The sequence below is a fragment of the Neltuma alba genome, unplaced genomic scaffold (assembly GCF_004799145.2).
Source record: "Neltuma alba isolate B1F8T4 unplaced genomic scaffold, ASM479914v2 tig00002375_pilon, whole genome shotgun sequence".
NCBI lineage: Eukaryota > Viridiplantae > Streptophyta > Magnoliopsida > Fabales > Fabaceae > Neltuma > Neltuma alba.
In genome coordinates this window covers 1-24100 of record NW_021632838.1, presented here as the reverse complement: position 1 = coordinate 24100, position 24100 = coordinate 1, and the positions used below count along the sequence as shown (strand labels likewise).

General features: G+C 37.0%; 4 protein-coding genes and 1 pseudogene across 5 annotated transcripts; 2 read left to right on the top strand and 3 right to left on the bottom strand.

Moving 5' to 3' along the window:
• The first annotated feature begins 612 nt into the window (after window positions 1-612).
• LOC114724549 (uncharacterized protein At2g23090-like) lies at window positions 613-2408 on the top strand. Its single transcript, XM_028910912.1, has 3 exons — window positions 613-784; window positions 1019-1059; window positions 1856-2408. Exons 1-3 carry the CDS (start codon window positions 712-714, stop codon window positions 1973-1975), a joined length of 234 nt encoding a protein of 77 aa, XP_028766745.1. The 5' UTR covers window positions 613-711; the 3' UTR covers window positions 1976-2408.
• A 1043-nt stretch (window positions 2409-3451) lies between these two features.
• LOC114724567 (casein kinase II subunit alpha-2) lies at window positions 3452-8536 on the bottom strand. Its single transcript, XM_028910935.1, has 10 exons — window positions 8174-8536; window positions 7337-7466; window positions 6275-6469; window positions 5835-5992; window positions 4844-4934; window positions 4646-4711; window positions 4350-4432; window positions 4086-4149; window positions 3894-3962; window positions 3452-3712 (listed from the first exon to the last, which is right to left on the bottom strand). The coding sequence occupies exons 1-10, from the start codon at window positions 8473-8475 to the stop codon at window positions 3653-3655; spliced, it is 1218 nt and encodes a 405-aa protein (XP_028766768.1). The 5' UTR covers window positions 8476-8536; the 3' UTR covers window positions 3452-3652.
• A 1471-nt stretch (window positions 8537-10007) lies between these two features.
• Window positions 10008-14231, bottom strand: LOC114724577 (ribonuclease III domain-containing protein RNC1, chloroplastic). 2 transcript variants are annotated; one of them, XM_028910945.1, is made up of 5 exons: window positions 13344-14231; window positions 11867-12068; window positions 11454-11654; window positions 11263-11349; window positions 10008-10482 (listed from the first exon to the last, which is right to left on the bottom strand). In XM_028910945.1, the coding sequence occupies exons 1-5, from the start codon at window positions 14141-14143 to the stop codon at window positions 10165-10167; spliced, it is 1608 nt and encodes a 535-aa protein (XP_028766778.1). In that variant the 5' UTR covers window positions 14144-14231; the 3' UTR covers window positions 10008-10164. The 2 variants fall into 2 exon arrangements, with proteins under 2 accessions (XP_028766778.1, XP_028766785.1); XM_028910952.1 differs by lacking the exon at window positions 13344-14231 and having other exon boundaries at window positions 11454-11644; window positions 11867-12041.
• A 3041-nt stretch (window positions 14232-17272) lies between these two features.
• On the top strand, window positions 17273-20781 carry LOC114724517 (BTB/POZ domain-containing protein SR1IP1-like). Its single transcript, XM_028910870.1, has 5 exons — window positions 17273-17657; window positions 17806-17875; window positions 18089-18695; window positions 18798-19330; window positions 19758-20781. The coding sequence occupies exons 1-5, from the start codon at window positions 17599-17601 to the stop codon at window positions 20259-20261; spliced, it is 1773 nt and encodes a 590-aa protein (XP_028766703.1). The 5' UTR covers window positions 17273-17598; the 3' UTR covers window positions 20262-20781.
• Window positions 20782-21585: 804 nt separating this feature from the next.
• LOC114724557 (uncharacterized) lies at window positions 21586-23794 on the bottom strand (annotated as a pseudogene).
• Window positions 23795-24100: the final 306 nt, after the last annotated feature.

Here is a 24100-nt window from a genome sequence, read left to right as displayed (position 1 = left end):
TTAAATGTAAAAAAAATAAAAAATAAAGCCTATAATAAACTACTATGTTATAGTTCTTTTATTACATGAAGATAGATGGTATAAATTTATAATTAATTATATATTTAGGTTTATCATGATAGTACAAAATATTATATTTCTCTATGTTTTAATTAAAAACCATTATAACAAGTACAAAAATATTTTTAGAAGTTATTTGATTAGGTATTTGTCTTTTGTATTATAAAAATATATACAAGTTTTAACCATGAAAAATCAATTAAAATATTTCAAGCGCCAGAGAATTGGGTGTTTGGGATTTGTTTAAGATAATAATCATTTTTATGTTATTTGTTTTTTTAAAAATAATTATTCAATATTATTTACATTACAAATAAATTTTTTAAACAAATAGATAAATTATAAAATAGAATTACCAAAAAGAAAAAGATGAATTACAAAATATATAATATTCTAGTATTTCGTCGGAGATGAATTTTTTTAACACACATTAGTCTAAAATTTCGCCAAACGAAGAGTCTAACAAAAATGAAAAACTTGAAAACAGACCATACCGATTATTATTCATTCACATTGGTATCTGCCCTAACTCCTCAGTTAATTTGTGATGCTTGAAAATATATCGCAATAGCGTTCTGGTCTCTCCTATTTGGGACTTCCATTTGGCGAGTTCGATTAGGGTTTTCAGGGTTTCCTGCTGCGCTACTAGAGATGGGAGGAGGCAATGGGCAAAAGTCGAAGATGGCTAGGGAGAGGAACATGGAGAAGAACAAGGCCGCAAAGGGTAATGCTCGTTTCTTCTCTTCCTCTTTCTCTGTATTGAAGTTGATAATTTTACATTCATGGTCTTTCTGGTTGCCAAGAATTGGTTTGGAAAGATTTATAACCAGAATTGGAAATTTAAATATCTTGAAACAAAGTGTATCCACTTTTTACTTTGGATTTTGGAAATTTGAGACTGCTAGATCTCCTTATCCTTGTTCTTCGTAATCTGATGTACTCATCTTCCCTTTTGCAGGGAGCCAGCTGGATTCAAACAAGAAAGCGATGACCATCCAGGTAATCTGGTGTTTATAGCAGCTTTTCTAATGGAATTATTCATGCGTACACTGCCTCTTCTTCCTCCTCTTCTTCCTCGTACGGATTCATTAATCCGTCTGAAGTTCAATGGTTTTATATTGCTTTGTCTGTTATTTCGGCTTTATATTGCGTTGCTGCATAGAGTTCTGTCTTTTATTATCACTTCGAAAATATCAAATGATTGAGACTTTGATTGCCAACAATCTGCTGGTATTTGATCGTTTAAGTGAAAACATTTGTTGAGTATCTTCCGCATCTGAATTCCCTGTTCATCGTCAGTTGTTTAAAAGTAAAATGAGACTATTATGTTTAGGTAGTTATGCTTTGTGAACGTACGCACAGTGCAGTCAAACTCGAGAAATTGTGATTTACAGTTGATACAATGATAACTAATTCTTTAATTAAAGCTAATGTGAATCAACTATCATTCGGGATTCCCATATTTTGGTTTGTCAGCACTTACATATATTAAATTTCAATGTCTCGTTTTACGGGGTAAGACCAAGGGGATAAATAACTAAGTCAGCCTGGGGGATGCGTGTGTTTATTGTGTGTCCGCAAGAGTGAGATCCCATCATTGGTTATTTACGAGGGGTGCATTTTCGAAATTCATCTTATAAGTAATATTTCATTTGACTGATATTAAATGCCTATTGCCTGAATCTGTCCCAAAAAATTAAGCATGATACTATCAAAAATGCGTGCATCTGTAAGATTTGAAAATGGATGCATGACGCAGTCTATTATTCAGTAACGTTTTGATCAATGATTGCAGTGCAAGGTGTGCATGCAAACCTTTATCTGCACCACATCGGAGGTGAAGTGCAAGGAGCATGCTGAAGCCAAACACCCCAAGTCTGATCTTTATACTTGCTTTCCTCATCTTAAAAAGTGAGTGGTCTAGTGACAATGGCCTCTTTTATGTATATCCATGAATCTCTATATCTTGATGTGCCTGTATGCTTGACTCCTGGGGAAGTGAGAGGAGAACAAAGATGGGGCGAACCCAAAAAGTTCAACTGTGTGATGATCAACGGTGTTAGCATCTGTGTTTTACAAACCCATATATCCTATATATGGGAGGTTTGACTATCATATAGCGTGCCAACATTCTGAAGCCGAAATGACTCATGTCTCATTAATTACATGTTCAGCAACGTGCAACATGTCAAGGTCTTTTTCCTCCTAACATCTCTTTCTGTTTTTCCTTCACCTATATCGATTGTCTTTATGCAAGGCTTGAGCTTTTATCTCAAAAACTTATCAGGGTTAGGTTCGGATTTACAGTTTAAATATAACGGTTCTATAAGGTGTTTATTTTAGTCTTATATTTTTTCTTCCAAGTGTACGACTTTTCCTCAAATGTCTGTATTAATTATACATAGTGAGGGGGTTTTCATCAAATAGTAGTTATAATGCGTATGAATAGAAAGGACATGATAGAGAAATCAACACATTTTTGTTATAACTAATTTAACTAATTTTTTCCATATCTGTAAATTAATTATCTAGTTTTTATAAAGGATGAAACAGGATGTTTAATAAAGGCAATTAAAAAGAGCTCATCAAAAATTGAACCCAAAAAATCAGGTAATGGGATTCGAATTTAAGCCTTTGTGCGATGTAAGGGTGTTTTTTTTTTTTTTCCGGTCGTAGAAGGGGTAGGCAAAGGATTAGTTACAATGGACAATGTTGTCTTCATAATCTTAAAGAATTAGACTACATTAAGGTGAGTTAAAAAGATGACGAGCGGAAAGAGTCAGATTCCAATTAAGAATTGTTTGGGCTGTATGAGTTGGCCACACGCAAATATTTTCAGTGTTCATCGGTGAAATGCCGCCATGCTTCATGAAATCCATTACAAAATTACTTTTCCAGTCTTAAATATAAAATCTTTATATAAAAACAAAAGAGTATATATTGTATTATTTTTGAGGGACGTGACTTTTAAAATTCACTCATCTCCCTGCGCTAAGCTTCTATGAAAACATCACTGGATAAAATCTCATTTCTGTGCATGTGCATCTTGGATATAATTTATATTCATACTTTGATCTCATTCTCGTGTCTATCTTATTCTTATTCCATTATAAATCTTACCTTGGAACCAAAGCAAGCCTCCAGGTAGTCGGATCAGCGGAATCTGGCATTATTCGCAGAGCTCTCAATAATCAAACTACGGATAGACTATGAATGCGTTCCATGATGGAAATCAAATAAACAAATGCTAAGGATCCATATCCCCAACAAAAGAGCCTTCATATTCCTCTCCCACTCCGTCCTCTGAGAAATTCAGGGCCGGGGAAGGAGGAGGCAAGTGTTTAAACGGGAGCATTCCGAAGAGTCCTCAAATCAGATTAGTTCGCCGTCGTGACATAAAATTTCAAATTTCAATGCTCAACAAATTAAAATTAACATTATTCTTCACATGAAACAAGATTCATCATATTGTTGAGGAACACCAGAAAATAAACATCTATAACTAATTTATGGCAGATAAAGAGCAGGTTAGGGTATTATATTACAATCCCGAATATTTGAACTTAGGTCTATGAAGCCATATATAATAATATCACTGTGTCCTCATTCTGCTATTTTCTGCAGCCCTTACCTGAGAGAAATATGGATGTGCCTGAAGAATATACATCGAGACGGAGAAATAAATTAGAGCGTCGAAAGTTCAATAAGAAAAATTCGCTAACATTTATTATTATCTAGCACCAAAAGAATCATCTCAACTTTCATATAAATATATATATTGTCAATTTATTGACAGGGAGAAAAACAAAAGAAAGGAGCTCTTTTAAAGTTACCATAGCTTCCCTTGCAGTAAGCCTATCCTGGTGATCATATCGAAGGAGCTTATCAAGAAAATCGATTGCCTGCATGTCAGATATACGGAGAATTCAGAGACATACATAAATATGAAATCTTAGGACTTGCAAAGTTGCCGTTTAAAACTAAATAAAGGGTCCAGATACAAATGGGAACGTAGATTAAATGACCTCTGGAGACACAAGATGCTGATTATCTGAATTAATAAATTTAGACCAGGGTTTCCGACTGTGCCTGCAGAAGAAAACACCAACCAATAAAATATGATATAAAGCAGTAAATCAGTAATATTTATTTCTTCATCTATCAAGGGAAAACATAACAGAGGAAGCAAATCTTTTAAAGAGAGAGAAGACCATACATTGCAATGAAATATATGATAGAAGGTTGTGAATAAAATAAAACTTGCCATTAAAAGAAAGCAATTCACATACCTTCCAACAAGCGCATCGAGCTGAGGATCAAGCTCTAGATGATACTTATTCAGATATGCATTCAATTCATCAGTTCCAAGCACCTGCAGAGTACCCCAGATAAAGGGTACAAGTTAGATAGGTTCATTGGAAGGAGTGACAACAAATTAATATCTTTTAATGGTAAACAAGATATACATATTTAACCAAAGGGGAAAAAAAAAAACAAACAAACAAACTTCAAATCACTGTCACAATCTAAAAGATGACGTTAAGTTGCACTGGACTTGCACAGCATATAGCCATAGAACATTTACCTTAGCTATCTTCACAAGTTGATCGTGGTTGTCATGCCCATAAAAGAATGGTTCCTTGCGGAATATCTACATGAAGTATAAATATCATAAAACAAATTATGCTTCTCTCTACATGGTTATTTTAAACTAGATTTTCCACATGAATAACACCAAAGGCATGCTACGTGTAATCCAGTGACACAAAGCCATATTCCTCACCATTCCAGCAAACATGCAACCAAGGCTCCACATGTCTAATGAGTAGTCATAGTCTTGCAAATCAACTAGAAGTTCAGGCCCCTTAAAGTATCTGAAATCAAAAAGTACATGACCATTTAAGAACCAAAGAAACAACAACAAATCCTCACAATGAAATACTTAAAAGTGTAAGCACTTTTGAATATCAGTCCCCCCTTTCGAGGATTTGGATTTAGGCAAAGATTTATATCAAGTTATCAACAAATACAAGTGCCAAACATAAGGATAGTAAGTCGTTACAGTCAGACAGCACAATCAGACATTAAAGTCCCTTAAACCACACATGATTGCAAGGATATATTTATCTTACATAAGACGAGCATCATTTACATATATTTCGAAGTAGGAGATCAAAGCCTTCAGAAAAAATGCTCATCTAAATGGTCTTCTGATAAAGCACAGCTCTATACTGGTATTCTAATGTGTGTTGCTCTGGGCCAACGCCCATCATCTTCTAATCACAAAGTTTCTGTTGTTTTACATTGAAATAAAAATGAATTGGGTGATAGCTTATTACAAGCAACACTTGCATTACTATAATAAAACACAGACAAGGATATTTCTCAAGATTACAGTATTTTGTTGATCCACAATAAGGAGACAGCAATGATTTGAATGCCGAAACATTTTATGAGAGATACATCCGACATTTTTTAAAATTGTCAAATTTTCATGTTATTTGGGTTGACAAGCCAAATTATGCTACTTCGGACGAATCCATCAATCGTTGGCATACAAGATTTTAAAAAGCCGACCAGCAAAATGTTGTATCTCATTATGTGGTAAGTCCAAATGCAAGCTTAACCCCTTCAAAGATGCCTTAACAGTACTGCTTGATGTCACTTGATACCATCAACACACTCACAATTCTGCTCACTGCCGTTTTACATATTCGTGTCTTTACCATTAGAGTTGAGGTTGAGACTACAGTTAAATGGTCATTGAACACTACCTTGAAGCCACACGAACATTGTATTCCCTTCCAGGATGATAAAATTCAGCAAGACCCCAATCTATCAAGCGAAGTTTTCGCAGTTCATGATCTATCATAACATTGTGAGGCTTGACATCTCTATGCATTATGCCTTGAGAATGACAGTAATCCAAGGCCTACAAGGTAAAAACAAAAATAAGGTCAAGTTCTCAACACACTTTTCTTTGGAAACAGAATGGGGCCAAAAGGCTCCCTCTGCATGTTTGTGACAAATTTCAAGTATTGCATCATGCATATACAAAAGCCTACATGCATGTGGCAAATGCAAAACTCTATATCAAGCCCTGTCCAAGACAAGGTACTGTTACTACTTTTGTGGATAACATTATGTTCAATTGGAGACAGAACATAAAGTGGCAGTTGCATGTAACCCAAACGAAATTGAAGAAACAAATTACCTTAAGGAGCTCGTAGATGTAATAGCGGATGTCATAATCAGTCAAGGTTGGATACAAAACTTTAAAATCTGTACTGTTGACATACTCAAATATTAAGCTGGGGGTTTTTGAATGCTGATCTCTGACAATATCGAGAAGCTTGACAATGTTTGGGCCACCACAAAGGTTCTGGAGTATTTTAATCTCTCTTTTAATCTGCACATGAATGTTGAAGAGCTTATAGGTAACACAAACTTCTTAGATGACTTCAAAAGATATAGAACTTGAAACAGAGAATAACAAAACGAAGTTACTAGATGAAGCCAAGTGATGATGCTCCCTAGTAACGATTATATCATTGCATATTCCATGCCTTCTACAAAATATAAATAGCTTATATTCTTTTTTTAAAATATGCCTTAGTTGTGCAAAATGTACTCATTTCACGAATTTAAAGAATTTCCTGCCCTTTTCTCTTGTTAGTTTGTGCTGTGAATCATGACCTGATTAGTCATTTGACTACATGATCAAAAATTCATACAATGAAATTGTTTCGCAGCAGATTTTAGATAAACAGTTTGTGCATCGCTTATTCACCTTGGGCTCATCCATATCACCAAAGTTGGTCAGCCTAATTAAGGTTGCCACAAGCTTATACACTCTTCATCTTTCTGGTTACTTTTAGATGTAGGACTTCTATTCTTCGGCATTGTTCATGTCACAGCCTTCATTTTTTTGTTTTGTTTTGGGGTTTAGATTTGTACACTGGAACATCAGCGGTCCGGCATTTTTTTTTGACAGGATTTTCAAATCTTGCAGCCATGAGGCTCTGATATCGTGTTGTATAGGATTGTGCTTTGGCTCACCCATATCACCAAAATAGCTTAAGCTACTGGCTATGATTACCACGATTTTACATACCCTTCATCTTTCTTATTACCCATAAATGTTGGACTTCTAGACTCCAACATAGTTTATAGAAGCAGTCTGGCCCGAGTTGGGGGCTGGTTGATGACTTGCACTGCTGCAGCAGGCCCTTAGGGGAAGGGAGAAAGAAAATTAAAAATGAACAGAGAAATTTACCTTCTTCTTTTTGACTGGCTTCAGAATCTTAATTATGCAGCGTTCATTGCTATTAACATTGATGCCTTCAAACACCTCACTATACTTTCCCCTTCCTACTTTCCGCACAACCTCATAATCATCTTGATCACTGTGACAAGCAAAATGAGGATTTGCTTAAAAAATGCACATGATACGTTAACAAATAACATTGCAAGTGGGGAAAAATGTAAAATCAAGAGGATTTGAGCTACAAGACATTAGTCTCATAACCAAGGAAAGGATAAAACATTATAGAAATCTTCCAGAGGTCCCAAAGTTACCCATTTCATTTCAATATAACTGAGCCAGGAACTTATACAACTCATGCAAGCAAACCTGGCTCAAAAGATAAAGATGTATATGTAATTAGATTCAAACAACAAATATCATGAACCGGATCGAATTTTAATTAAAAAAAAATGATCCTCCATCAGATTCTCCCTTTTCTTATCACAAAGAGCGACAGCAAAAGATGTAATCAAAGAGATATGACGGTATCTATTATATACATACACACACACATATATAACATGGTTTCCCCTCCATCACTTGGCTGATAAGAAACTAAAAGATTAAATAAAATACGCCGATAATTTGTCGGACCTCTAGAGAACAAAAAAGGAGGATGCACAACAGCTAAAGAACTAGATACAAAGAGATTCGAAACTTAAAAATCTTCATTCATTATGAATTGTAGCTGGTAACCAATGAAAGGACCGGTAAAACAGATCCCGCAAAACGAATTAGGATGAGAAATCAAGAACAAAGCAAATAAACGAGGAAAAGATTGGGCACAATTAGGGTTTCAGGTAATACCCCCATTGAACAGTGAGAGACTCGTAATCCCAATACTCCTTGGGGCGAAGGACATTGACATCCGCGTAGACGCGCGCCTTCGACATGGCTCGGCAATAGAAATCCAAGATCTCGCCCTTATGGTGATCGGGCTTGTTGCGCAGGTGGATGATGGTAGGGGGGGTGGCGATAGTATCGATGGGGAAGATAGGGAAGGAGGGGATGCGCACGTTAGGTGGGTGCGCAACCGGCGTATGCAAGGCGACGAGGGCGCCCACTAGTGATAAACGGAGGAGTATGGCTGGTTCATGCGCATATATCATGTGCGGTGCCACCTGCCCAAGTCATCCTGCCTTTCGACGCTGGGCTGCATCTGCTCCCATGTCTCGCCAAAAACTAGTTTTTGGGTGCGTAAAATATCTCTCCCGGGGGGAATTCTTGTGTATGACCCACCGTGTGGGACCGCGCCAAGAATATCATGACGTGGCAGATCATGACTGGCATTCATCGCTGCAAAAGAATCCCGTGACGGGGTTAGCTTAAACTAAAACTTACGTAAATCCTTCGACATGAATAGAAAAGTAGTAATATAATGGTATTAATTAAACATGGTTCGGAGCACGGGAAAAGAAGCGAGAATGCCGCCGTTATACGTCTGGGACCCTGGACTCCAGCAATTTTTCATTAGGCAGGGGGAGATTTGCTTCATAAGTACTCTCTCTTCTTTCTGATCTTTATAAAAAAACTTATTTAATTTTTATTTTAATTATAAATATAAGGTTTTAATTTATTTTATCTCTTATATTTATCTATTTTTTAAGGTAGTCTTTATAATAATAGTAGTTTTAACCATTGCATTTGATTAGTAAAAGTATTTTAGAAAAGACAACATCTACTTATTATAAATAACTAACTCAACTAATATTCTTAATCTACTCAAATTAGTCAACTAACTTTTATATTAACAACTGAAAGTGGTATTAAAGTGTGTTGAAACTATTAATTATATTGAAGTGAATTTTTCACCCAGGAAATTAATACTAGTTTTATTAATAAATTGATTGACAGAAGCCTTAAAAAAAAGGTAGCCTTAATGAGAATATTACAGAATTCAAGACTTTATAAGGTCCATCATTCAAGACTACTTTGCACTACGTCACTTCACTTAGTGCTTCACTCAACCTCTTGTTAGTTACGCTCCTAGTTAGAACTCCTCATAAGTAACCTTTTCTAACTAGCATACTCTTAATGAAAGTATTATTGTAACAAGTAGAAGTCTTTGAAAAACTATCCCCTAAAAAAATTGTGCTCATTACCCATGAATTACAGGCAATATTACAATGAAGAAGCACGATTGTATTTACAACGGAACGGATCATGCTTGCCCGTTTTTTTTCTTTTCGTGAAAAAAGCTTGCCCCAATTTGCCAAGTGACATAAAAGATCCAACTTTCTCGTTGCAAGTCTTTTGCCAAGTGGGAGGATGTGGTGAATGAGCAATGAAACGGAGGCTGAAGACACGAACGAATGAGCCAACAAACTCAAAAGATTTTGTAACCCAAAAATTTCTACCTTCGTCTAGCTAAAGTTTCGACTGATGTGTACGCTCAGCGCCTCGATTACAATACCGATGCATCCACGCAATTATATGGCGAGATCAATTTTTAAGATGTTTTACACATGATACATAAACAAGCAAAACGTTCATGGATAAACACCCCATACACACAAACGAGCGCCATCACAACCTAAGACAGTTCCAAGTTTAATTTAATTTGATGTGCTCATTCATTAATTCATTAATAGAATCCAAAATCCATGGGGGTTTTGTCAGTGTTTATTTCATGGTACACGCCTTGGAGAGTGGACAAGTGGTTGAGGATGCTCGCATATTTACAAGCCACGCATTGTTAAACTAGGGGGAATTGCATACAAATCAAAATATATAGAAGGGGATTGAACGATGCTGGATGAAGATGAGAAATGATATATTTGTTATTCTTTCCCCTACATTCATACAGCTTTAGGCTGAATCTGCTCAAAGTCAAAAACTTCAAACATTAGACGTCTTACATCACGCTTCCCATAAACAGCATATGCAAGACCATGAATGGATTGCTGAACAGCCGTGGTGGCGGGGTTCCTCATTCTCCGGTTATGTTCATAACGGTCCTGTACCTGCTCAGAATATATGATGAAACGGTGGAGATGTTTGTCCCTCAAATATCTTCCACAGTACTTGTTCATAAGAAGGCGACGGTGCCTCTCCTGTAGCCACAAGCCTGGAGCATCTAAATGCTTCATCAACAATCTTTCAGCCATCACCAAATCCTACAGGAATTTGTTTTTGACAAAGAAAAAACACCGTAAGTACATAGCATCCAATGAAGAAGTAAGCAGATTTTGGACTCTTGGGCCACCTGAATAATTATCTATATTAATCAACCAGTGCTTCGTTGGGTTGCCTAGAAGTACTGTTGATATGGGAATGGAATGAAGACAGCCATTTATGCACGCTTGGCAGATAGAATGAATCTCCCATTCCATTCCTTTAGGAGTGTTCACTTCCTATAAATTTGGAAATGGATATTCCCTGGTGATTTGGATGTAATGGTGCTTCATTTGTGAGAATGAGATGATCAATTGCTACTTTTCTCTTCTTTTTTTTTTTTTTTTTTTGGGTAAGATGCTACTTTTCTCTTTTATGATATATGCATTGAATTACAAAATAAAACATTTGATTAACTAAACTATTATTATTAGTGCTACTTAAAAACTACATTCGTTTATTAAAAATTTCTTGTTTTGTTATTGGCATAAAAATATTTCTACAAACCTGAAAAGTAACAAATCAATATGTTTTACCAAATATTAAATATATGTATTAATTAAAAAAATAATGAATATTATATAGTTCTATCCTAAAGGTATAAGTGTAATAGTCATTCCAATTATATTCTTATTTTCATCCAACCAAACACAACTATGAAGTAGAAAATCTATTTCTTTCCATAACACAACATAATTTTTCCATTTTATCAATATTCATCCTCATCCCCATTCCACAAATGCAGGTAATTGTCGGATAGAAAACAGAAAGATTAGCAGTACCTGTATCTTTTGGCCGAGGTATTCTAGCCTCTCATAGCAAAATCGAGGATGCTCAAATTTGTATTTCGATGGATGCAAGAAACAAAGCTGCAATGAAGTGGGATATTCAATTGGACATCAGCATTTAGAATAGAAGCAAAAAAGGAAAAAAGCAACCAAAAAAAAAACACACACACACAAATTAGAGCTACCTGTAAACCAAGTCCAAGTTCTATATTCCGAGCTTCAGTAAGTTCTTGAATGCTATCTGTCAATTCTAAAGGATATCCCAGAGCTTGCATAACCTGCGGTCTGCTATCATAATCCCAAACATTACCTCTGAACCGATGCATTCCTGGAGGAACACAAGCTCTGAAGAGCCTTGGATGTGCAAACAGAGCATCTGCAGGAGGCTGAACAAAGAAAAGTAAACATAATTGCTGTACTTCTCTCCAATGGCAACAAGATCAACAAAATTAACTATAAGGTCAACAAAATCCATGAGATAGGAGTCTTATTTTAGGGCATGGGCTTAAAACATTCAAATATGATTAGACATCACTCAGAACCTTATGTGTTAACTCTAAATCAAATATCACTGTAGCAGAAGACATGGAGAGCTTGCCTTGTATGTAGCCACATCTTGCCAGCTTAGCTTGCCTTCAAATTCAGCAGATACATAATCGACATCTTCAAGTTGTCTACGTACTCTGGGTTGGCAATCCTCAGCATCTGGATCCATTCCAAATGCTTCAAAAAGAACGCGATATACTTCTGGCATGCCAAAACACAGATAGATTGCACCAAACAAAGCCCAAAATACAGACCTGTGATAGATTAACAAATTTGAAAATACAAGTCAATAAACGGGCAGTTCTTTTCATCAACAGATCAAGGACAAGAGCATATCCATTGATTAAGACGGTTCTGCAATAAATTGATGATTCTGGAATGCATTAAAAACATTTTATTCAAGCTATTATAAGAGATATCGTGGAATGCATTGAAAGTATTTTGTTGAAGGCTAGTCAAAAAACTATCTTGGAAATTTAACAAGGTCATCGGATTCAGAGATAAATAACAAAACTTATAGCAGATACAGTTAACTCAAGATTCATGCTAAGGATGGTTAAATCAGATACTTCATATAATAAGCTTCTAGCAAGAGCATTGGCCTCAGAGTACAAGGTCCAAAGCATGCAAGTATTCACTTGAAACGCATTCAACATCAACACAGTTTCTTTTCTCTACTCCAAATAATACTGGGCATAAATCTCCTGCTGCAATAAGAAGCAACTAAGAAGACCATAAATAATACTCTACTGGTTCTTAATATAAGATCTAATTAGAGAGTTGACATTGGTCCTCTATATAAGACCTATTTCACATGTTTATCAATTTTTTCCTAAATTAACCCTATTAATATTTTCTTAACAATAATCAAGTAGAAGAAGAAGGGAGAGAGTTAAGGAAGATACTTTAAGTGTTTCAGAAAAAACACATCATATTAACCAATTTAACTAACATTCTCAATCTACTCAAATTAGTTAGTTAGGTCTTATATTAAGGATAAGAGGAATACTTTGTTTTTAGTCGTAGGTCTTAAACTCAGGCATCTAGGTAATAGGACCTTAGGTCCTTAATCATACTAAGGTTTTTTTTTTTTTGTGGGTTTATTAATAAAATTTAGAAGTATTATACTGTGTTTTAATGATGATGATAATGATGATAAAATAAAAGGTAAGCTTAATGCGTCAAAGAGAATACTAAATCAGGGCAGCAGAGCTGCTCGAAGAATATGGGCCAATTGTAATAAATCGGCACAGAAAGTGCAGGATATAATAGAAAAATTACAACTAGTAGAAGCCACAGCATGCTTGCAGAATTATCCCTACCGCATTTTCACTGGAATTATTTCTAACTATGATGCAACTCCGAAAAAGAGATAACGTAACAAACCAATTGACAACCTAAGTCATTCAGCAAGTCAGAACCATATGCAGAATCAATTACTCAGAGATGCAGCAATACTAATTGATACGAAAATCTCAAGAAAAGAATGAGAGAAAGAGAAAAGACATATTGAAGTTAGAAGAGCTTACTTTACGGGTGCTTCCCTCTCCTTTCTCACCAACTTGTCCATATCATCATATGGGAAGATCAGATTCTGCAAGCTAGCGGCTTTAATCCACTTGGGCAAGTTTCTCTTTCCAATTAAACCAAATACCCTCTCCCGCATTGGACCCGGTGACTCCCTCGGATATCTCTGTAAGAAATATTCTGCCAGCGCCAGCTCAAGAACATACTGCCCTAAAAACAATAGCCTAGTGTGGCCGGATCTCACGTGCCTTGCCTTTGTTCTCTCACACGATGGATGTTGAAAAGCCAAGTATAACAAAGTATCGAATTGCTTTGCCGGATTATCTTCGCCGAGGCTTTCTGACGGCTCAAGTGAGTATCCCAGAGCTTGCTTCGCTTCAAGCAAGTACTCGTCCATCCATGTCTTATCAGCATTGTTAAGCCGAGAAGAAGGTAAGCAGGAACTCAGTAAAGGAAACGATTTGAGGGACAATTGAGGGCTATTGAGAAACCTCTGAGCTAATTTATTGTCATCAAGAGGAGGCCGTAAAATGAACTTCCTCGGCGGTGCCTTTTTCTTCGGAGAGGTTACTTTCTTACGTTCAGCGAGCTCCTTCAGAAGTCGTTGAGGACTATTTTTAGGAAGTTCTTGTGGTGGGTCTAAGGCCACAGCCAAAATACGAAAGCTTTGTGAGGTACGATTTTGGATTCCGGGGTTTCTGGTGAGCGTTTGAAAACGAAATGAAGAAAGTGAGGATGAGAAGGAGTAATTAGAACCCTGGGATGGTTTTGGGGAAAGGATGAAGGAAGAAGAAAGTTCCATTATCAAAAGCTAATTGTAGGGTTTTCGTCTTGATGGTCGACAGAGAGATGGAACGGCACAAGATAAGGCGAAGCAGAGTGGCACAGCCATGGGCGGGACTGGCTTGAGCTCGATAGATATTTCGGGTGAACATTATGTTTATTCCCAGTCTAACGGCGCCGTATCAATGATTTTTGCTTTCGCCATCATCAGTGTGACAGTGTCACCTTTTTTTTTTTTTGCCAGAAGTATTGGGCCTATTAAACTGGGCTGTCATATGTCGAAAAGCCCAAATATTGCCGACCAGTTATCATACGCTGGAGGGGAACTTGGTCCCCGCCTGAACCACATAAACAGTAAAAAATTTTATTTAAAATATTATATGATGAAAAGTGAAAATACTAAATCGGAAATCATTCATTTGAAAATTGAGTTTAAATTTTTGAAGAAGTCGTTTGCCTAAAAAATACGTTCTGTATCTGAACTTTTTTTTAATCAAATATTAAAATTGTTGACTTGAGAAATAATTTCAACTTTGCCGCTTTTCGACCCACTTCATTATCTCTTTCTCTTTCCATTTGAATTTTGTAGAGAATTGCAATTCATGACCCAATCCCTTCAGTACATTCATTTTTCTGCAAAACATAAAAAAGATATAAGTAGATTTTATGTAAAGATTACTGCTTATCATGATAATTAAATTTAAAATTAATATATAAAATAAATTAAATAAATATAAAATCTACTTATGCTTGCCCTCATGTCCAATATAAATCAGTCCAACTAATTTATCGGAGTAAAAAAAATAACACTTAACTCATTAAATTTGTCTGAAATTCATTTTTTTTAACTTCATCATATTAAATGAGCTATATTTAAGCATCAAATACTTGGCAAAATTAATCAATAAGCATTAAAATTGAATTTCACGAGAAAATACCAGTGCAGCTTTAGATCTTTAAATTGAATTTTATGAGACCATTAAAATTTCATGTCAACAGTTTAGAATTATAGCAGAGGTTCAGTGGAAGGGGCAAAAAAAAGCAGTAGATTGTCTTCCATTCACAAGCAGAAACCTTTTTTTCTTTCCTGGACCAATGTTCTCAAGTAGAACTTGAAAAATAAAAATGCAAAATTTATCCACTTGCAACATTACAGACTTCACCAACACTGTAAATACTCTTACTGCTCACGAGCACGTACTTTCTTGCTGCGTGGTCGTCCTCACACTTCGTTGCCTACTTGCTTCACGGAAATGTTTATCGGGGCGAAAGATCGTTTGCTTCCTCAGTTACTTCTAATTGGTTTTTTCCCCCTTCCCTTTGTCAGTCCCAGATATACTTATTGACAACTTGCATTTTCTTCAACTTATTAGACGGATTGTTTTACCTCCTAGTTGTCTCAGATTTCTCTTCGTCCATAGCTTTTAGATAATTGCTTGCCTGAGACTACTCTGTCTCGGGTTATGAAACTTCTTCCTGTGTTGGTGAATCAATGGGGTTTTTCTGAAAAGAGAGCTGAAGAAATAAGAGGAATTATATCAAATGCACTAGTACAAATTTACGCTTCATTTCCTTGACGGATCATATGTCGTTAAGGTCATCAATCATAGTGACCAGCATCGAAAAGTAATGGCAAGAAGCTATCTGCTATATATATATATATATATATATATATATTCATTTCTTATGGTCCTTGACTCCATTGATTATATTCATTCCATTTGGGTATCCATCCATCCTTTCCTATTTCCAAATACCTTGAGACCCTTCTGATGGAGCTAGTGAAAAGGGACGGGTTCAGTGTAGGCTTGTGGTGTAATGTCACCCCTTCCCGCACTCATCTGGATCATCAATGCTTTGATTTTGATTAGTGTAAACGTAGTTGACCAGGTATTTCAGGCGTTATGGAGGTGGCCCCAGGTTGATGCGTGTCCATAAGATTTGTGGTGCGCGGATGCATTTTTCGGGTGGCCAATCCAACTAAAAAGGTTAGATGAAGAAATCAACTTAGCTCCTGGATTGTCATGATAAATTCATCATTATGAGGATCGGCCTGCTTCCTGAAGAAGACCTTTACAGAGCATGATGTGAAGGGACGATTACCACCGACGACCTTAAAGCCACAGGGCAAGTCCTTCATTAATATTAGGAGACATCAATAATTGCCTGTTTGGATAATACATCTGCCATGACCGGCATAGCATGTCAACTACCACGTGGACGCATAACATACGAAAAACAGCAATTTGACAAGTTCTTGATGCCAAGATTCAACTCCTACTTCTATTTGTTTTGGGGAGGGGGGAGGGGGGAGGGGGGCGCTGCTTTCTGCTGCAATGTTAAGGAACGAATTGGTGAATTGCGAGAATACTTCATCTTAAACGAGCATTTTCATAATTAAGAATGTTTTATAACTTATACTATCTACGATCTTTGATACAAAAACTTGTTTGATTTGTATAAAACACCATGAGGCTTGTTCTTGTGGCAAACGAAACTTTCTCAAGTGGTTCCTTTGAAAATTCTGGAGTAGCCATGCAGGCTATTCTCGTGGGCAATAACGCTTAATGTAAATAAACTGCTAAAAGGCAAACATGCGAGAACGATTTGATTTCCACTTCCCAGGTGCAAACAATAGCTGTTAGATGCCAATCAACATGCAATTATCTAGTCTCCTCCGTGAAGCCGACACCGCCCACCATTGACAAGTGACAATATATCTTCAAGCTTCTCCATTCTGCCCCTCCTCCTGTTTATTATCACCTCTAGTCCTTAATATAAAAACTTATTTGATTTTTATTTTGGTCCTAAATATAATATCCCAATCCATTTTTTCTCTCATATTTATGTATTTTTTTCAAAGTAATCTTTCTAACAATGGTACTTCTAGCCAATACACTTGATTAGTAAGAATATTTTAGAAAAGACAACACTTGTTTATTACAAATAACTAACTTAACTTATTTTTTTAATCTTTTTAAATTAATCAACTAACTCTTATAATTGAGATCGGAGGTAGTATATCTGAACTTCTGAAGTACCATTCATATTACTTCTCCTACCTTATATTACCTACTTTTATTGTACAGAAGAGGACCCTGTTTTGGTAATTTACCATATGATTTGTTTGTTCCCTTCGTTGCAAGAATGGGGAAACTGATTTGAGCTTCGGTCCGTGTCCTTGCTATTCTCGAATAATTTTGTTCCCTTCGGTGTTTTTCAGGTTTTAAGAGGAAAAAGTTTGTGAAGGAATATGAGGTACTAACTCTTTCCTCTCGCCTGGAGAAGCTATACAAGATGTCAAAAAAAAAAATGTTGACCCTGGGGCTTGAACTTAACCGACTCAATCTATGTGTTATTTCTTTGCCTCATCTGCGACAGTACTAGAATAGAAACCTTACTACAGTGCGCAAGAAATCTGTCTCTGCCTTGGTGGATCGTGATCAGGAGAAAACTCCACCTGCTACTTGCGACATGTCTCCGAAGAAGAAGGAGAAGCTTATTTCAACTGCCATGAAGAGAACTAGTGAATGGTATGCTTCTGAATATTGATACTCAATTGACTATTCTTGGGTGTGTCTCCTGCCCATGCGTATAACTTGCTTCAGCAATGTGCATCTGCTGCTGTTTCGTAGATATAAGGAAATTTATCGAAACCCGCGTTTTTAAAACTTCTTGTAGGGTTTTCTCTCATGGGATTCCAAGTGATGTTACAGTTCAAGTTGCAGAGGCTTCCTTTTTCTTGCATAAGGTAGTAACTCTTCATCTGCATATACCGGACTCATTACTACGAGAGTCGTTAACATAGAGAAGGCAGAGTGTATCTTCCTTCTTCTCCACCATTTTTTCGATTACTTGCCTATAAATAGAACTTAAACTAAAAAGCAAGTATAATGATTATTGTTATTCTGTTCTTCAATTACGTTGAAATTTTTTCCTTATATTTCCTAATACGTACTTGCAGTTTCCATTAGCCTCTAAGTGTGGATACATAAGGAAACTGATCTCAGCATCTAATCATACTGATGCTTCCATCATTGAACTCCGTGATGTCCCTGGTGGGGCAGAAGCATTTGAACTGGCAGCGAAATTCTGTTACGGGATAAATTTTGAGATGAGCGTAGAAAACATTGCTATGCTTCGCTGTGTTGCAGAGTATCTTGAGATGACAGAGGATTACTCTGTTAGAAACCTGGTGGGAAGAACCGATGCTTACTTGAATGAAGTAGCACTTAAGACTCTTCCAGGGGCTGTGTCTGTATTACACAAATCAGAAAACCTTATTCCTATAGCAGAGAGAGCAAAACTGGTAAGCCGATGCATAGATGCCATTGCATATATGGCATGCGAGGAAAGCCAACTCTATACTTCTAGAGATGAGAGTGGCACAGAGGATATAATTTCTTCCATGGCATCTCATCAAAGGGACATAATCGATTGGTGGGCTGAGGATCTAACGGTTCTCAGAATAGACATTTTCCAGAGAGTACTCATTGCGATGATGGCCAGAGGGTTTGAACAGTTTGCTCTTGGTCCTATGCTGATGCTTTATGCGCAGAAATCTCTACGAGGTTCGGTGAGACCCCTCACTGAAAGGATCAGTATGTTTTGGATTATTTGGTTTAATGGATTGAGAACTTAACTCTTTTTCCCCCATCATCTCTCTCTTGCAGGAATTAATTGTGAAGGGAAGAAGATTGAGGCTGGAGAAGAGCACGAAAAGAGGGTTGTTTTAGAGACAATAGTGAGCCTTTTGCCAAGGGAAAAGAATGCAGTTTCGGTGAGCTTTATATCTACGCTGCTTCGGCAAGCTATATATCTGGAGACAACAGTTGCTTGCAGGCTTGATTTAGAGAAGAGGATGGCGATGCAGTTAGGACAGGCTGCTTTAGATGATCTTCTTATTCCTACTTATTCACTCACAGGAGACACATTGTTTGATGTGGATACAGTGCAGAGAATCTTGATGAAATACCATGAATCTGATGCAGGGAAAAACTTGGCCTCCAGTGCAGATAGCGAATACTTTTCTCCTCCACAAACTGACGTGGAGTGGGTGGGAAAGCTAATAGAGAACTATCTTGCTGAAATAGCCACTGACCGTAATTTACCAGTTACGAAATTCGTGAGCCTTGCTGAACTAATTCCCGAACAATCAAGGCCAGTAGAAGATGGGATCTATAGGGCCATAGACATCTATCTCAAGGTGCCGTCTTTATTAAACATCGATTTATTTTGTTAGTGTTCTACCTGGCTCAACATTAAATCTACTTTTTACGTAAAAAGGTAGATTCCTCTATGCCAAATTAATGTATTTACTATTTTATTCTCACAGTAGTGACTTGAATTGATGAGGAAAACTACTATTTATCAGTCAACCCCATTTGGGAAGTGACCATGCTGCTTATTTCTGAACTATCCGAATCAGAATTGGATATCAAGATTCCTGCCCATTATTTCAACTGTTTGGAATGCCTTTAAGAAGATTTTTTTCCTAGTTTATTTCTACATATTACAGTAGATCTGATAACAAACTCAAGGTTCTACTTGTTATGTGATTGTGGTAGATAAAATTCTAAACATGGTTGAATCAAATTACTGCTGATGAATTTGGAATTTGTTACAATTCTCAGGCTCATCCTGCTCTAAGTGACATGGAAAGGAAGAAAGTTTGCAGTGTCATGGACTGTCAGAAGCTATCTCGGGTGGCTTGCTCACATGCTGCTCAAAATGATCGTCTTCCTGTTCAAACTGTGGTTCAAGTTCTTTATTATGAACAGCAACGTCTTCGCGACGCCATGGAAGGCTCTCCTTCTGCACCTTCCAAGTTCAGTCTATACCCAGCTGATGCTGATCACTTTCCAAATGACGTCTCCAACTTAAAAAAGGAAAATAAGGAGCTAAAATCAGAACTTGTGAAATTGAGAATGAAACTAAGAGAGATTGACATGTCCACGCCAATGTCAGCAGTTAATAGTCCTGCTTCAAATGCTTCACCTTCTGCAGATAAGTTCCTTGTGCCTCGAAAATCTCTCATAAACTCTCTATCCAAAAAATTACTTACAAGGCTTTCTCCTTTTCTGCGAGCCAAAGATCAGACAAAATCCAGTAAAAATCGACGCCACTCTATATCTTAAAGACCATTGAAGAAATTAATGAGTGCCCGACAAGGAGCCAAATGCAGCTCATGAAAGTTGGCGTGTCAATGAATTTTGCCACTGCAACACCCATTTCATTGAGCTTTTATATTAGCTCTTTACCTTAAATGTATAGTAAGTGTGCTGAAGAATTTTATTCTGTGTGATGCTCCTGTAGATTATATCGCCACGGTTCTGTTCCTTTCATTCAGAACTGTATTGTAAAGGATTGTGTGAAATACGGTGGGATTTCTGGGTGATTACTTGAATTGCAGTTTCGCTGTTGAGAGACAATAATGGTCTAACGCCAGAATGATCCCGACAGTTGACATGGCAAGTGATATAGAGGGATCGTTATTACAGTTTTCCATGATGGTGGAAATATGATAGGAACACATTTGATTTCCTTATTAAGTCCACAAATATTTTAGCAGTTGATCGGTGACATGTGGGTCAAGATGTGCATTATAACAAGCCTAGATCTTCCAAAATATAAAAAGGACCACAAGTTCAATGAATACAAAATATGTGATTGATGACTAGTGGAACAGAAACTTAAATTATTGAGTCCTTCCGGATAAAAAGCTTTTCAGAAAGGTAAAAAAATAGTGGGAGTGACAGCCTAGCAGTACCCGTGAAGTGGTCAGAATTCAGAAAAGCAAAGAGATCAAGGTTTGGTTTCGATTCATGAATGTTCTAAAAGTATTGAAAATGTTGCAAGCAATGCACATTTTGGGACAGACCTTTGCTGAACTTGTTAAAAGCCTGTCGAGTATTTGCAAGGGAATCTACCGTACATCTGATGCAGACAGGAATTACGTCTTTAACTTCTTGTTGGCCAGTATGCTCATGAATCGTGGGAGGAAACTAAATTAGACTAGAGAAGAGAGCCAAAAATTAAATAAATATAAAATCCGATACCGACATAAAGTATTGATCTGGAAGTAAAAAGAACACTTTTATTAGATGTCCCCTATCTGAATGTTATCCCGTAGTGACAACTTCCGTCTGGATTCGTTGTTGATTTATTATCTAGAACTAAAACAGATTCCTTTGACTTTCACCTAGCGAAAGAAAAGCTTGCTCTGAAAGGCTGAACTGCAAGTATTGAAGGAATTTAAACGAGTTAAGAAATAGGATGTTGTCTTTGAAAGAGGGGGCTAAACTATTTCGAGGGATATAATAAACTCGTCGACAGGGCCGTCCGCCATAATCAATAAAAGGATCGTTTTCATAGCTTTAGTGGCAACAATTATGATCTAAAGTGGGACTAAAAGCTCTCGACAAAGGAAAAGTCAGTGGTATGTGAGTCAAAACCGTAATGGGTTGGAGCAAAAGCAAACCATTAATCATTATACAAGACTTCATCACACCCCCACCATACTAGATAACAAGGCAGAACATTCCACACAAACCATTCACAAAGTTGGCCTCAAACAGAAATTTAAATATATATATATATCATATCAATTGACCATAGATAAAAAATTTTAAACTCTCAAGTCATGTTCAAGCTCAAAACTTGAAAAAGCCACGGTGGCTGTTTTAATCTGTCTTGTCTTGATTGTTCTTCAAGATCAAAACTGTTTCTAATTCCTCTTTGACGGATTGAGTTTGAATCCGGCACCTGGACAAGGCCTAGTATGCCTCCGCTTAATTCTTCTCTTGTTGCATCACCGCAATGATGGGTCCTTGAACTTGTCTTGTTTATTTGACTGGATCCAGTAGAAGAAGAAGACAAGCTATGTCCAGAATCCGAAGTTCGCGGTGTCTCAAGTTTCTTCAAACGGTTGTAATTTGAAGGGCCTAGTGTCAGTTCAATCTCAGTCTCATCTACGATCTCTAGCACCCGATCATCATCTAATTCTTCAATGTGCTCTTCCGCAGGCCGTTCAAGATCAAATTTCAATTGAGGTTTGTTCCGTGTACCTTTTTTATGATCAGCATTTTGCGTTAAACAATAGAAGTCTTGAAGCTCCATTGCCGTTGGCTTAGTTCATTGCCTCTGCTCTTCTCCAAATCTTTCATCAGCATCTTCTGGACCCGATACAACCGATGTAATTCATATAACTGAAAAAGATTGAGGATTCTCAGATTCTATTGATATTGCTTGTGAATAATAATCCAAACGAACAAAAAGAGAAGTACGTACCTGCTCTTTGAAAGTTTCTTCATGTTTTAGTATGGCAATCCTCATGTACTCTTTGTCGTATGGCAGAGCAAGCTTCTCCATCGGTGCTGTGCTTACCCTCTGCTTTTACGAGTGATAGTTTTACCCTCCTACCTCGGAAATTTGTGGTCAGACAAGAATCTTCAACCGCATAGGGCTTCTAATACTCCGCCTTTTTCATCACTATTACTCTGAAATGAGAAATAATTCAAGTTCGAATGTACTTGATGGATGAAAAGTTGTTAACGAGGGGGAAAGAGGGTAGTGCGAGAAAAGCATTGCCATCATGGCCTTGAAAGACTAGCACAAAATGATGACATCAACTGCCTTTAAGTATAATTTGTCTGTTCTCTTGCTTGATCATCCCCTTCCCAAATTTTGGACCACAATTAAATGAATTACGAAAGAAAATATCTTCCGGCACTTCTCTCTGCTAAATTTTCCTACCATAACAGTTCGACGTCATTATTCTTGCCATCCGTTTATCGTTTCATTTGTATACATCTCGATAGTCGATACAATTCTTACGTCGAAGGCAATACTTTCTCTTTCTACGTACCTACCAGTATAAAAAACTGCCTGAACAGTGCCATTTTGGCCGGCCATATATGGAAATTAAACCAATTGATATTTAGAATCCCACCCATGAACCTTATTCACAGTGTCTGCATTCTAACGTTAATTCTTCTTTTTCTTCATACTCTGTCTAGCTATTTTTGGACAATTAGCTTAAATCACTGGCAATGCGACAACTAAAAGTTCTCAGAATAAAACAGGTTTCTCAGGATATACCTAGAATACTGCCCAGGTAAACCGTATTCCACGCACAAACTACCCTCACCCTATCAATTTCAAACGTCAATATATCGTCTTCGGTGATAACTGGGGAATCTAGGCAAGTTGCAATCTGGACTTTGGAGTCTCCTGCCCATACAAGTTATGCAAATTGCGAAAATCAACCATGTATTTTAGATGATTTGGCGATTTTGTGCAGGAGGGAAGAAGCAGGGGCCAGTCTGAAAAAATAACTAGTGTAAAACTCAAGAAAACAAAAATATTAAGAAGAGTAATATCGACATGAATGGGTATAAATTCACAAGAGCCTTTCCCGGACCAAACTTGAAACTCTAAATATGCAAGTCTACTGTATTTCAACACAAAACCAAGAAGTTTAATTGAGCCACTAACCTGTGCACCACAGGTTCAAGGAGTAGAGGATACCCCAATTTCGGTTCTCAACAAGAAGACAACGAATATTAAAAGGAGCTCTTCCAGGGAAAGACAACAAGTTCTTCCTCTCGCTTCAGCGTCACAGACAACTTTGTTTGAGACAGACTGCTGCTCTCACATTCCCCATCAGGGTCGTCAGGGTATGGGTGTAGAATTGACACAAAACACACACACACACACACAAGTAGAACTGCTGAAGAATTTAAAATGCTCTCCCAAAGACACTCACAGAAACCAAGCTACTGCATGAGGTCTGAGTTTGAGGCATGCCAAATAAATCCCAGTGCCTTGACCAATGCTAATCAAGTTTTGTGGACGGAATGCCTCAGACGTCCAGCAAAGCAGATGTATTAAATAAAACTATGAGAGGCGATAACAAGTACAGAATTAGTCTATCTACTAGTAAACATTTATATTTTATATTAGCAATCCAGATATA